The sequence below is a fragment of the Gymnodraco acuticeps genome, unplaced genomic scaffold, assembly GCF_902827175.1.
Source record: "Gymnodraco acuticeps unplaced genomic scaffold, fGymAcu1.1, whole genome shotgun sequence".
Taxonomy (NCBI): Eukaryota; Metazoa; Chordata; class Actinopteri; order Perciformes; family Bathydraconidae; genus Gymnodraco; species Gymnodraco acuticeps.
In genome coordinates, this window is record NW_022991894.1 from 62,128 (window position 1) to 76,889 (window position 14,762).

Consider the following 14,762-nt stretch of genomic DNA (forward strand, 5'->3'; position numbering starts at 1 on the left):
TTTTCAACGTGTTTACCGTAAGTGGGGTGTAAACTTCCCTCTAGTGGTCATAGTGGGGAACTGCATTCATGTTTGGCTAATAACATTTTAAACACTATACAGTTTTATGTATAAAACCCTGTACATTAGTGTGATAACAATACACAAGAGTATTATAAATGTGGTAGCTTCATTAACACAGACCGTTTTTTTTGCACCACATGTCGAGTTACTGAAAAAAAGCGAAGAGGGATAACAAAAATTACCCTGAGATCACAAACCCTGACATATTTATACTTTAAACAGCATATTCAGTTAATTTATTGACATTTTTATTTTAGCACCACGATGAAGCCTGCACTGAAAAATGGAAACATTGACTTCAATTAAATGTATTATGTCTTATGTCAGATTACACATAATTGTATTAGGTTAGTTGAAAGCAATACAATTTAAATAGGTTAAACTTAATATTATTGCTTTCAACTAACCTAATACAGTTATGTGTAATCTGGTGACATAATACATTTAATTAAAGACAACGTTTACAGTTTTTTAGTGATGTGAACCTCTATTTTAATTTCAATATAAACCTTAGAAGAAACAATTTTTCAGTGAGTCTATGTGAAACTTCAATTAGTTTGCTTTCCATCCACCTGAGCTCAACAGTCTCATGCTCGGCCTTTCTGCATTACCTCTCTTTTTTAGTTCCCCTCTGTGGTTCCTTTGATGAGGTATCCATTAAAAGTGATATAGACGTCTACATCATCGCTGTAAATGGCGTTCTCCCTCTCCCTCTTGTTGAGGCGCACCCACACCTCGTCCTTCAGCTTCAGCTCCAACATCAGGCTCTGACTCTGCATGATGGAGCGGTCGCTAGGCTGGGTGTAAACGATCACCTTCTCCGCGTCGTTGTGCATGATGTGCAGGTACGTCTCTTTGAAGTTCCACGTGTGGATGTTTAGGTTGAAGAAGTAGATCCCCGGGACGCGGCAAAGGAATTTCCCGTCAAACATGTTGAAGTGGTCGTCCTGGTTGACGAAGACCGTGTCGAAGACGAGCGCCTGGTAGGATTCCAGGCTGTGCAGGGATTTGCGGCGGCCCACGGAGAAGGCAGAGTGCTGGACTTTGCAGGCGTCTCCTGGGACCCCCGCCGGGCCCTTAGTGCCTTTCAAGCCCATTGTACCTCTGGAACCTGGAGGGCCTTCTGGTCCACTTTTACCTGAAGTTCCTCGGTCGCCACGTTCTCCTTTGTCACCTAAACAGAGAGATTATAGTCAAACTACCGTCAGAAATAAAGAATATGTTAACACAAAGTTACGTTTAATTTAAGAAAACGATTGATGTGTTTTAATGCAAGTTTATTTCTATAGCTTTTTTAGCTTTTTCACTTTTCAACACAAGGCAATTCAAAGTGCTTTACAAAAATGAAAGACATTAAGAGCATAAAACACATTATAAACATTAAAAAGCAAAGAAAATAAAACATGAATAACACAGGTACATGAATACAAGTTACAGTGCAGTGTAAGATGTGAATAGTTCAAACGTAAGTAACTTGTTGGGTACTGAAGCTGAGTTGAAGAGTTCTTCACACTGTATGAACTGTTGAGATCATCTAGAATGAGTCGATCGACAGACAAAAACGTTTTTGATCAGCAATTAAGCGTTAAAGTAATTTTGATTGAATTGTCAAACACACTTGGAAAGAGAAGGGTGAGCTGGGAAAAATTCCTTGAATTTATCAAGCTTCTTTATCAAGCTAACTCCCACATATTTTCTTCAAGTGGAATGTAGGGTGTAGAAATGATTGGCATCCAGCAATGAGGTTGCAGCAACCTCAAGGAATTTTTCATGTCATAAAGATAACTTTTGGGTTTCGAAAGTCATTGCATAACTTGGAAAACCGGCAGCATTCTCTAAAATCTTCTAGAGTTTTCTGCTTATCAGCAAATGCAGACTTTTAAAGCATCAACCAAGACAAAAGGTGGTCTGACATGGAGTACCTTTGAGGATGGTCATGTTGATGTAGGTGCGGATCTCAGGCTTGTGGCTGAGCTGTGTGTCTGGGGGAGGAAGGTCTCCGCTGCCCTCTGGTGGCTCCAGGTGATCACAGCAGCGTCTGCAGGGGACAGGAGAAGAACCTGGGGGGGGCACCAGGGCCCCGAGGGAGGCGAGGGACAGAAGGACGAGGACACCCAGCATATCTGCGCCTAGTAAGAACAGAGAAGGGTATCAGATGACAACTGTACGATTAAACTTTAATGGTCAGATCAAGTCTGAAATTGGGCTTGCATCACAGCAGCTCCATGTGTAACATCAACATAGACAAATATCAAGACACAATACATGAAAAACAAACAACAAACATTTAACATAACAGCACGATCAGTGAGAGAAAACAAGCTCAAAGAGTCTTTAGCGTATTTACTGTGAGGGTTGACTGGAGCACAAAGAATGCTTCAGTCTCACTTATTGAATCGAGGGACCCTGTATCTCCGATTAGATCAGGGGTCTCAAACTCAAGGCTCGGGGGCCAAATCCGGCCCGCGACTTCATTTTATTTGGGCCCGCAAGAGCTTGCAAAGAATATAATACGTTTATTATACGGTTACAGGCCGATTTACAGAAGCACGTTGCCCATAAACTACATGTCCCACAATGCTTCTAGTTTTGTGACATGCGCACTGAAGAGACTTCTGCTTTCAGACTTAGTTAATTACTGAGTTATTATCCTATCCGATAATAATCCAATTCAGAGGCAATAATGTAATATAATACATTATTTTATATATTATATATTGATATAGTTACAACGGGCCTTTGAGTGCAACCTTTATGCGAATGTGGCCCGCGATGAAATTTAGTTTGACACCCCTGGATTAGATGGTAGTTCATATTCACTGTTCAGAACGTGACTGGAAGAGCCACAGCGTTTTCGACTAATCAGCTATAAATTAATCTACTTATTTATATAAATAGTTATCACCACAATAAACCATATTTAATTTTCTATTGACAGGTATAGACTTCTTGCACTATTTTTTATTGTATTTTATTATATATGTTGCATTGTTGGAGGAGCTCAGGTCAGAACAATTTCATTGCCATTTCTACACTGTAGCTTTGTGCATATGACAATAAAACCTTTAAATCTTGAATCTTCTCCCGGCGAATGTTGGGGATTTACTTGACCTATTGCGATCTGAGTCAGCGCTAACTTGACAATGTCAACGAACAATAGCATTGTGATGTTTAGCAGGTATATTGTTAACCATGTCTACGGTCTTAGTCTAAACCAGGCACAAACTAGAGCTGAGGTATTTGGACATCAACAAAGTATTGGACGGATTAACATTTGAATATCCTCTCTATAAACAGCAAGTAGTCTGTAGGCAGCAGGATTTTTGGCATCGGAAGCGTTCTGGATTCATTTTGTTTGGCAAGATGTATCGACCAATCAATTCTAAGACAGCTCTGGCTGAATACGGATAAACATTTGGTGTGGAGTGCAAAAGTGGTTGAAAGCATTGACCGAAGTGCTTTGTTGGAACTTGTTAGCTATTGTTTGTTGAAGCTTTTGACTATCTTGTAAAATAGCTCCTTGCACTCCATTCTAGCATCTGAGGTCGCTGATCTGACTGTAAACATCTGTTCTCCTCTTAGGTGATTTTAACATTCATGTTGATGACCCGACCTGCAAATATGCCTCTGAATTTAAGGAAACCTTTCACTGCTGCAACTTCTCTCAACACATCAACTTCCCAACACACAGCCGTGGTCACATCCTGGACTTGGTCTGCTCCACTGGTCTCACCATCCATCATCTGTCCAGCCTCAATCTCCACATCTCTGATCACCAGGGCCCAGGAGTTCAAAACTTTTAATCCCTATCTGGTCGGATCAGATTTATCTTTTGGGGAGTTCAAAACCAAAAAACAGGATTAGGATCACTTTGATATCCGATCAGATCAGGAAATCCAATCCAAGCTTTAATCTGGATCAAATCTTCAAAACGGGTAGTTCAAACCGACAACACAGGATTGGGATCAGTTTGATCCCAAAAAACTGGATTATCCTGATCCCACCAGAGGGGTGGATTTCCAGTGGATTACCAGAGCAAAATGTACTGTACAATTTATTTTAAAATATGTTTCAATGTAAATTAGATGGCAAAGTTTGTTAACTGAAATAATACACAATTATTAGCCTTCATGGGACATACATTTTATTTTTTCCATTTGTTGCTCACATTTGTGGTGGCCTATTTTGTTTTCAACCAAATGTCGATGACATAAATGTTTATGCTCATAAAAGTATCACAGCAAAGATTGTCAATCACAAATGTAATTTAGATTAAAGTAAAAATATCTTCAACAAAAAAAAAGTCCATCATCTGTCATCACCTTTCAAATAAAAAATTATAATTAGACATTATAGATGTCTCTGCAATGTGGTCTCTTGTCTTCCTTGTAGTATTTTTCATATCTACTAGATGGCGCTCGGTAGGATTAAAGCACTGATATTCAGGATCTAGACATCTTGAAAAGTCGTAATCTGGATCAGGCTGATCCTATCCTTAATTGCTTTGAACTCCAGGGACAAAATTTGGCGGACTTGTCTGATCCTGGATCACAAAAAATGGGATTTCAAAATCTGATCGGATCTGATTGAGATTAAAAGTTTTGAACTCTTGGGCCCTGGGCCCAGGAGTTCAAAACTTTTAATCTCAATCTGGTCGGATCAGATTTATCTTTTGGGGAGTTCAAAACCAAAAAACAGGATTAGGATCACTTTGATATCCGATCAGATCAGGAAATCCAATCCAAGCTTTAATCTGGATCAAATCTTCAAAACGGGTAGTTCAAACCGACAACACAGGATTGGGATCAATTTGATCCCAAAAGACTGGATTATCCTGATCCCACCAGAGGAGTGGATTTCCAGTGGATTACCAGAGCAAAATGTACTGTACAATTTATTTTAAAATATGTTTCAATGTAAATAAGATGGCAAAGTTTGTTAACTGAAATAATACACAATTTTTAGCCTTCATGGAAAATACATTTTATTTTTCCATTTTTTGCTCACGTTTGTGGTGGACTATTTTGTTTTCAACCAAATGTTGATGACATAAATGTTTATGCTCATGAAAGTATCACAACAAAGATTGTCAATCACAAATGTAATTTAGATTAAATTAAAAATATCTTCAACAAAAAAAAGTCCATCATCTGTCATCACCTTTCAAAAGTAATTGCAGACAATAGCATCTCACCTTGCACCACCACTCAGTCTCTCATTTAGAGGGAAATCCATAGGTGGGCCTAGATCATCAGCAGGTGCGAGGGGCTCTGGGGGATCATCGATGTCAGAGAGGGGGACTCTGCGATGGACAGCGATATTGTGTAGCACAATACAAGCCAGTATTATTTGGCATGCTCCTTGGGGTTCCACTCTCAGATAGTTGAGGCATGCAAAACGCCTCTTCAGTACTCCATTCAAGCGCTCAATGGCACACATTGTTCTTCCATGGGCATTGTTGTAGCGCATCTGTGAAGGAGTGTTGGCCGTGGGAAAAGGTGTCATCACCCATGGTAGGAGTGGGTAGGCACTATCGGCTAATATAACTCCATCCGGCCTGTTGGTTTGGAATTCAGTGAACAACCGGCTCTCTCTGAAGATACGTGCATCGTGGACTGAGCCAGGCCATCTCACAACACAGTTGGTGATGGCAAGGTCAGCATCTCCCACAAGTTGCACATTGATGCTGTGCCTCCCTTTCCTGTTGACATATTCCCACTCCCTCTGGCGAGGTGCTTGAATATGTACATGGGTGCAGTCGATCACCCCAATGGTGTTGGGCATGTCTCCCAGAAGAAAAAAGTTCTGCTTCACTTTGGCAATCTGGCCATCAGTGGGAAAAGTCACAAAGTGATCCAGCAGGCGAGCCAGTGCATCAGACACAGCTGTCACCACTTCACCCACTGTTGTCCTGTGGACTCCCATGCTGTCAGCTATGACCTCATAGAATGTTCCACATGCGTAAAAGCGCAGGGCAATGAGGACCTGTTCCTCTACAGTCAGAGCATGACTCCGCAAGGTTCTGCACTGCAGTTGTGGCCTGACCAGATCAGCAATGTAGTTGATGTCATCAAGTCCAAATCGAAAACGATTGTACAGTTCTTCTGTTGTGTACTGTTGGAGAGGTTTGGGGCACTCGGTGTGGACCCTTTGGCGGTAACCTCTCCTTCCAGCATGGAAGATGTGAACAATCCCTGCCATGACTGTGTTCTGACTGTTGTTTCAGTCAGTAGGCCTACATCAGTCTCTGAATAACAACTAATTGCAAATACACACCTGGAATGAATGTCCAGATTGGTTAGGGCCTGTGGTTAATTATGTAATTAATAGCAAGGCCAGACCTATCAAACTAATTGCTGACCTGACCAAACCATTGAGTTGGAAAGATGGACAAAAAGGGGCCTAATTTTACATCTGCTGAGACCCATGCACTGCTGCAGGGTGTAAGGAACAATTATGACTCCATAGTTGGTAGCTTTAACAGAGAGGGTGGAGCGACTAAAGTAAAGAGCGGAATATGGATGGAAGTTACAGACAATGTGAATGCCACAGGATCTGGACACAAGAGGACGGTGGACCAAGTGAGGTTGAGGTGGAAGAATTTGAAGCAGCAAGCTACCAAAGATCACAGCCAGGCTAAAAACCCACAGACGGGTAACAAACCACATAAAAGGGGACAATACACAGATGTGGTACTTGATATCATTGGTGGTCAGCAGTCACAATCTTTACATGGAATACCAAACGTTGTACTGGATGGTGAGTCGCAGGTATGTGTGATTTTATCCTTGTTCCTATAGAACTACAATTATTATCTTGTATAATTGTTATTTTCATAGTACTACAATGGCTATATGTCTTACATAGCATCCTAGTACTACAATTGTCCAGGTTGCATGCTTGTGATCCTCTTATTAAGGGGTATAAAGTATATTGATAAACTTTCATTTCAGGTCGTCAATGCACCTGATGTGACACACACCATTGAAGATGAGGTCCTCCTGACCCATGTGGATCCAGAAGCTGGACCTTCAGCCAGGCCTGATAACACACTGCAAGAGCCACCTCTAAAGAGAAAATGCAAGCGCACCAGAAAACCAGAGCAGAGGGATGATGCCTACGAGACTCTGCTGAGCCGTGAAACGGAGAGGGCAGAGATGCATATCCGTCAGGCCGAAGAACAAATACAGCTGTACCGGCTTCAGCAAACTGAAACCTCACTGAGAATTCAGCTCCTCAAAGCACGCCTGGATGATCCAGCTGCCTTTGAATGAATGCTTTATTGTTGTTACCCTAGTGGGAGTATTTTTTTTTATTACAATTTCATTATGATTTGATGTCCTTTATGTATTTACAAATATAATTAAACATTATAGATGTCTGCAATGTGGTCTCTTGTCTTCCTTGTATTATTTTTCATGTTCACTAGGTAGGATTAAAGCACTGATATTCAGGATCTAGTCATCTTGAAAAGTCGTTATCTGGATCAGGCTGATCCTATCCTGAATTGCTTTGAACTCCAGGGACAAAATCTGTCCGCCTTGTCTGATCCTGGATCACAAAAAATGGGATTTCAAAATCTGATCGGATCTGAAATAGGATCACCCTGATCCAGAATCCTCACTCAACATCACTGACACTGCACTCTCCTGGCTGAAATCCTACCTCACCGACAGACATCAGTTTATCAACATCAACAACTGCACTTCCTCCACTGCTCTTCTGTCCTAAGGCGTCCCCCAGGGTTCGGTGCTTGGCCCCCTCCTCTTCATCCTCTACATGCTCCCCCTTGGCAAAATAATTTGTCGCCACAACCTTCAATTTCACTGCTACGCCGATGACATCCAACTTTATATCTCAACAAAAACCATCACCCCCACAACACACTCCACTCTCACCAACTGTCTCTCAGAAATAAAAGCATGGATGCAAACAAACTATCTCCAACTGAACAGTGCCAAATCAGACATCATCATCATCGGCCCCCCATCCCGTATCAAAGACATCCAGAATTTCAACTTCACCATTGACAGCCACACTCTATCTCCCCCCTCACATCCGCAACCTCTGCCTACTGCAATAGCATCCTCTACGTCTATGGCATACCATCCAACCTCCTCAATAAACTCCAACATATCCAGAACTCTGCTGCCCGCCTCCACACCCGCTCCCGAGACCACATCACTCCCGTCCTCCAGAACCTCCACTGGCTCCCCGTCCGTCAAAGAATCGACTTCAAAGTCCTCCTGATTACTTACAAAGCCCTCAACAATCAGGCCCCCCCCTACCTCACAGACCTGCTGCACCACCACACCCCTTCCCGCTGCCTCCGCTCATCAGAAGCCCACCTCCTATCCATCCCCACCCACATCAATCACCGGACCTGGGGGGACAGAGCCTTCTCCGTCGCTGCCCCCTCCCTCTGGAACTCACTCCCACAACCCATCAGAGACTGCACTGACCTCACCACCTTCAAAATACTCACCTCTTCAATCTGGCTTTTAATGTGTGATTGTTTTTGTATTATTTGACTTTAACTTGAACTATATTTTTATTTGTTGTTCCTTTATTTTATTTTATTTTCTCTTCACTATATCTGTAAAGCGTCTTTGAGCACCTGTAAAAGCGCTAACAAATTAAATCTATTATTATTATTATTAAACAATAGGCAGTGCGCTGAAATTTATTTATATCAGCTAGAACCCTCTCCCCCTTTCTCCCAGTGGCTAAGGGAAGGTCATAAGGTAGGCACCATCTTCTGGAAACCATGAATGCCTGAAAAAAACTTCCCAGCAACCAATCCAACGCTGTTTGCCAGGAGTCAGACGAGATATCTGGAATGTAGTTTGATGTGCTTTATGGAAACATGGCTGCACCACGATATATCTGACAACAACCTTTCCATCGATGGCTTCAGGACTGTTCGGGCAAAGCTTGCATCAAATACTTTTCCATCAAAATCGTTACATCAACAACGCTTCCATCAACAACGCTTCCATCAAGGTTTCCATCAACTTTCCTAACAACGTTTCAAGGTTTCCATCAACGTTTTTCTGTTGTTGTATTCCAATATTGTGCAACTGTCAAAAACCTAGATTCCCCCTGTGGTTAATAAAGTATGTTGATCGATTGATTGGTCAAATAGTTGATGAGCTATTTCAGTATGCACCTAAGTGGTAGACTGACCCACCAATGAAAAGCGCCATCTGATGATCAAAACTGCTAGAATTTCAAAAAATGACACAATTATAAGGCAGATAAAGTGTTTGAGCTAAAACAGAAAATTGCAGAATTCTTAAAGGCTTTTAGGGGTCTTGGTGAAGAAAGTGTTAAAAAGTTTAAAGGTCTGCATATTTGTAAAATGAGGCAAAACCATGGGGATTCCCAAAAGCAACAAAACGGTGTTCAATTAGAGAGGAAGGAATTAGAGCAGGATGAGATAAAGGCCTGTTGGGGATTTGCTTCTATCTTTTTATGAACCACTCATCTCATTTTGTTTAATTGTGGATTAAACACAACTTCAATATTTAATTCACCAATTGGGATTCATTCCGACTTTTGCCTTTTAATTATGTTAAATGTTTCTGAAATAAGAGGAAAACATACATCATGAGTTCACACAAGAAAATGGGGAAAACCACCAGAAGCAAAGACGATTCAATTGAATTTAAGAAACATATGTACAAGACGTTGTTCAGCAGCTTCTCAGGAAATAAGACCATTATGTGTCCTGGATGTCACTCCCAGAGCAGCGGAAAGAGAAAGAGGAATCTTCAACCCTGAGCCAAAGAAAGCATGTATCACCCCAAAGAAAAGAAACATTGTGGAAAAACTAATAAAGTGAAGCATTTTTGTAATTATGAGTTGGCCATGCTTTCACAGTGGCATTTCAATGGCTGCTAAAATGAAAATCCATGGAGGGTTTCTGCACTCACTCACCCACAGAGAATGTTCCCTCACTAATGCACTTCTCATACAAATCCCCAAAGTAAAGAAAATGTCAAAATAATGGAGCGATCATCCACGGACCATAAATCACCTGAAAGATTACCCCGCAGGCAGCCCATAATGTATCCCCAATTAGCTCAGAAAAGGTCGAAGGCTTATTTTATCCAGAGAAAGTCAGTGGAGTGGGTTTTTTTTATACAGAGAGCCAAGCTGAGTAGTTTTGAATGGAAAAGCAATGGCTGTTTGCCAGTGATCAGCCTGTAACTGGAACAGTGTGTCCTGCTGTGTTTATACAGGACAGCTGTATCCATACTGCCTGATTGTTGCATCCTCCATACAGGGGTGCACAACTCAGGAAAATACCACAAAACAGATACTCTAAACGTTAGGAAACGCTGTGACTGTTGCAGCATCGCTTTGATCAACAGACAACACAACTTGGACCAATTATATTCCCAGTGGTATTCTGAAACTGGACCATTTTGTGGTCTTTACACAGTTTATTAGTTACATATGTACACTCAGATACAGTCCAAATACTTTATTCTTCTGAAGGTTTTTTGAAACTGTTTGAAAAATGTTGATAATTTGGAGGATGGAGGAAATCAAATGTCTACAAAAAGACCAGTAAAGACCACTGACAGACACAGAAACAACTACAAAAAACGATTATATGGATATACAAAAGACTACAAGGACAATACAATGACTACTTGGAGGTGCGAAATGCCCAGAAAGATTTTGATCTCGACAAGAGATCAGGCCAATGCAAAACAAGTTCCACGGAGACACAAAAAAGAGCCACAAAACAGCTACATCTAAGTGACACAAAACAAACTAGACCCTGCAAAATGGCTTAGGCAGAATGGTTAGTTAAAATGACTACAAAGAAACACAAAATAACTTCTAATAAAGGCTAAAAAGAGACACTACCACAAAGAGATGCAACATACATGACCATAAGAATATGCAATATCTTTACAAAGAGACACAAGATGACTATTGTATTGTACAAGTGCAAAAAGACACACACGGATGTAAAGCAACATAACATAGCTTCGTTGTTTGTTTGTGTATTTTGCAGTCTCTCACAGGCAATTTGCTGCCCTAGCCAGGCAAGATTTTAGCTGGCGCCCCTTCCCCCCCAAAATGCAGACACTCACCATGACTCACGTATGCATGCACGTGCACGGTTGTGGCATGACCACCAAAACAGAAAGATATGGACACAAGATGTGTGCAAATGTATTTATATCCTATCCATTTGCACATGATTTAAGTGGGGGGTGGACCTAACCTCCTCTAGGGGGGTCTGGGGGCATGCTCCCCAGGGAAGATTTTTTTTGTTTAATATTGAAGTTGAAAGCATCAATCTGGTGCACTTTGAGAGCAACATTAATGCCCCGGCCACACGAGGACGAAAACGGTCGTTTGCGTTACTGTTTAGTGTCATATAGACCGTTAGGCCACACGAGGATGACCGAATACGGCACTAAACGACTGCGTAAACGATAACGGGTCCCAAGGTGGATAGAACGGCATACGCAACGCTCTGGGGGGTCCAACGGCTCCGTGTGTACGCCCTATACGATAATTTTCTGATAATGATGAGGCAATAGCCCCGCCTCTCCCCACCTCTGCTGCTCACCCCCGCGTCAAAGTAAACTGCACACTGAATTCAGATTATTTATCTTTCTCTCGATATGGACATAAAAGCGAGTGAAGTCTAATCTGACAGGACGGAGACACGCAGCTCTGCTCACCTGCAGCTCCTCCCGCTGTGATGCGGCGGTGAACGGAGTAAAACACACACTTCAAGTCCGATCATCACCCTTAGCTATTTTAATTACCTCTCAAACTACCTAAACTAGATATAAATATGTTTATTTTTACTGTCGGCCGGGTCACTCATTACTGGATCAGCTGCTGCATGAAACAGACACTGGCGCTGTCCGAAGAGAGGGAGGAAAAAGAGAGGCTCCGTGTATTTTATTATTATAATATATAGATTAGTTATTCATTTGTTTTAAAGCTCAATAAATAACAAAGAAGACCTTTGACCGGCACTTTTATAATTTTGTCGGAAGATTTAAACTTTAATACACGTTGACTGGCGAAAAACTCTGCCCGGTTCCCTCGGTCCCCACCGCGGAGAATAAACAGAAGGGCAACCATGACAACCATGCTTCTTCGCCGCTTTTGTGGAGGAAGTTACAGCGCCACGTACAGGCTCCTGCATATGTACTGCAGCTTCTCCAGCGGTTGGAGCTAAACGGAGCGGTCTCGTGTGGGCAGACACTATCCAGATAACTATTGCGTGTGGACGGAAGCTTGTTTGCGATTGCGTTTGCGTTAATCCTATGCGTTTAGCCGTTTTCGTCCTCGTGTGGCCGGGGTCTAAGAGATCTATGGATACATCTCTCAACACCCATATGAAACAGAACTGGAAGCAGATGTTCTTTTTATTTATGGATATTTTACAAATCACTCCCCTTTTAAACTGTATTCTTGTTTATTAATAACAACTTTTTGTACTGTCATATAGTATTTCATACTATTATCAGAGCCTCTCAGTCTTTCAGGAGAGAGCTCTCTAAAGCTCTCCCCCCCGCGGCCGCTTACACAGTAAATTCCAATGTTAATAAAAGCTGTATACGTTTTTTGGGAGTTTTATTTATTTTAAATGAACACAAATACAACATTAAAACCTATAATTGCACACTAAAACCATTATTTCCAAAAATGAACTATTTCACATGAACTTTTTACTGGGGCTGGGGCAGTTCAACTTGATTTTGGGGGTCGGGGTGCCATAGTTTATGGGCGCTGTACGCAATATAGGCGTAGTTCTGTTAGTATAAGATAATAAGATGTACTTTGTTGATCCAAAATCGGGAAATTGTGTTATTATGAAATAAAAAATATAATATTTTTTTAATTTCTAACTTTTTTTTTCTTTTTTTTTTCAATTTGTGGCGCCCCCCATAGCTTGATGCGCCCTTAGCATTCGCCTATACTGCCTATGCCAAGGGCCGGCCCTGCTCACAGGGGCCCATTGATATATCCAATGGGCCCATTGTCTCAAAATCTGTCCAAATGTACTGTCATTATGTTCAGGGTTGTTAGGAAGCACAGTTTTGATAGCCTCCTATTGCACTTTCATAAACTCTGATACTGTGTGTGTTTATCACACTCTCGCAGCTTCATACAGCTTCATATGCATATTAAATTAACATTTTATTGTTGGTCCTGATGTTGTGTAATCTGGAGTCACTCAGTGTAAATCTGCTGCTGTGTTGAACTGCTGTTGGGATGTCCAGTGTGTTTCATATGGCTCCTACACTGACCAGGGATATTGGAAAACCCCATCTGAACTGGAAACGGGTAAATGGAAGACACTGTCCCGACGAGGAGGAGGGGCTTCTTTATGGGTTTTGGCGCTTTTGTTTTCTTATCGCAAATGTAGATATGCATTGTAAATCCAATTAGGATAAATCTTCATCTTTACCTTAACGTTTGAAAAGTCCAAGTTAAGTAAACACCCAAAGGGGCTATAGACAGTGAAACAACTAATTAAATATGGTCTACATTTAGCAGATTACCTATACACGCGGATTTGTTTCTATTGGTGGTTTCGTGCAGCCCGGTGAGGTTCAAGCGTTAAAAAAGTTGCGATCAGAAGTTCATCGTTTCATTTACTAACAACTCTCCCATTCAGCGATCATGCAGACTGATAACTGACACATTAATCTGGATGAATCTCACCTCGTTCACGGTCCTGCAGCTGCTTCAGTCCTCCGGAGGAGAGAGAGAGTCCTGAGTCAGCAGCTCTCCGCTGTGTGTCTCCCACAGATCCCTCCTAGTTTCATGCAGGCAACATAGTGTCTCTCCATTGATCTGGGATGACTGTTAGCAGATTTATACCAAGTTGATGCTTCTGTTAAAACTACTATAAGGCAGTAGTTCAATCTGTGTTGTTTCGCTGCAGGTAAGTCGTGTACAGTACAGTTTGTGCGATCATAACTCTGAGGACCACCCTGCAGGGTCTAATTACAAAGTCTCTAAACTACAGGTCCGCCCCAGGTCCGCACTTCCTCTCTGCTGAATTCCTCCATTCCTCTTTCCCTGCTATCTGCTGCAGCTGCAGAAACACAGAGGGCAATCATATTTCCAGACCTGGTGTAACCTTGTGCCTCACCTTCAAAAATGTGCCCTGATAAGACGGAAATGTCCAATTTAAATGAAAAACGTACAAACTAAAAATGTAGTTATTGTATGTACACTAAAGCTAGAGCTCTAGAGTGAAAACCTAAAATAATAGATGATTTCATGCTGTATTTACAATGAGCTTAAAACATATGGTTTTAATGGAGAGTGTTCGTCCTTGAGTGTCTGTATTTTTGGCTACACATTTTAATAGTCTCATTATATATATTAGGAGCTGAGATTGAACTTCCAAAGGAAAAAACAAGGTACTTTGGTGGTTCACGTCAACTGTGATTTAAATTGGTATGCTAGTGAAAAACAGGCCTAAAACTAAATGTTCTTACTCCAAAAAAATGAACAGCTGACGCCAACGAGTGTGTTTCAGTACAACCACAGACTAAAAACGACAACTAATAGACTGTAAAGAGAAACGAAAGACTGCACGGAGAATGAAATGACTAATTGGAGACGCATAATGCCCACACAGATACACAATGACTAAAGATCAAGCGAACACAAAGAGAGTTAAAACAACTACTAAGAAA

At 41.5% G+C, this 14,762-nt stretch overlaps 3 protein-coding genes across 3 annotated transcripts; 1 reads left to right on the plus strand and 2 right to left on the minus strand.

Annotated features, from left to right (window-relative positions):
• Positions 1-14,031, minus strand: c1qtnf6a (C1q and TNF related 6a). The gene is made up of 3 exons (XM_034200012.1): positions 13,777-14,031; positions 1,986-2,192; positions 1-1,237 (listed from the first exon to the last, which is right to left on the minus strand). Exons 2-3 carry the CDS (start codon positions 2,182-2,184, stop codon positions 684-686), a joined length of 753 nt encoding a protein of 250 aa, XP_034055903.1. The 5' UTR covers positions 2,185-2,192; positions 13,777-14,031; the 3' UTR covers positions 1-683.
• On the minus strand, positions 3,642-6,264 carry LOC117535520 (putative nuclease HARBI1). Its single transcript, XM_034200024.1, has 2 exons — positions 5,258-6,264; positions 3,642-3,831 (listed from the first exon to the last, which is right to left on the minus strand). The coding sequence occupies exons 1-2, from the start codon at positions 6,262-6,264 to the stop codon at positions 3,642-3,644; spliced, it is 1,197 nt and encodes a 398-aa protein (XP_034055915.1).
• LOC117535540 lies at positions 6,408-7,337 on the plus strand. Its single transcript, XM_034200053.1, has 2 exons — positions 6,408-6,833; positions 7,017-7,337. The coding sequence occupies exons 1-2, from the start codon at positions 6,450-6,452 to the stop codon at positions 7,335-7,337; spliced, it is 705 nt and encodes a 234-aa protein (XP_034055944.1). The 5' UTR covers positions 6,408-6,449.
• Positions 14,032-14,762: the final 731 nt, after the last annotated feature.

Bases quoted from the DNA above. Each gene is read 5' to 3' on its own strand.
- LOC117535520 (XM_034200024.1), bottom strand. From the start codon at position 6,264: ATGGCAGGGATTGTTCACATCTTCCATGCTGGAAGGAGAGGTTACCGC. The intron at 3,832-5,257 runs GTGAGATGCTAT...CCTGGTGATCAG, and splicing joins AGACTGAGTGGTGGTGCAAG to AGATGTGGAGATTGAGGCTG.
- LOC117535540 (XM_034200053.1), top strand. From the start codon at position 6,450: ATGGACAAAAAGGGGCCTAATTTTACATCTGCTGAGACCCATGCACTG. The intron at 6,834-7,016 runs GTATGTGTGATT...CTTTCATTTCAG, and splicing joins TACTGGATGGTGAGTCGCAG to GTCGTCAATGCACCTGATGT.
- c1qtnf6a (XM_034200012.1), bottom strand. From the start codon at position 2,184: ATGCTGGGTGTCCTCGTCCTTCTGTCCCTCGCCTCCCTCGGGGCCCTG. The intron at 1,238-1,985 runs GTACTCCATGTC...CTCTCTGTTTAG, and splicing joins CAACATGACCATCCTCAAAG to GTGACAAAGGAGAACGTGGC.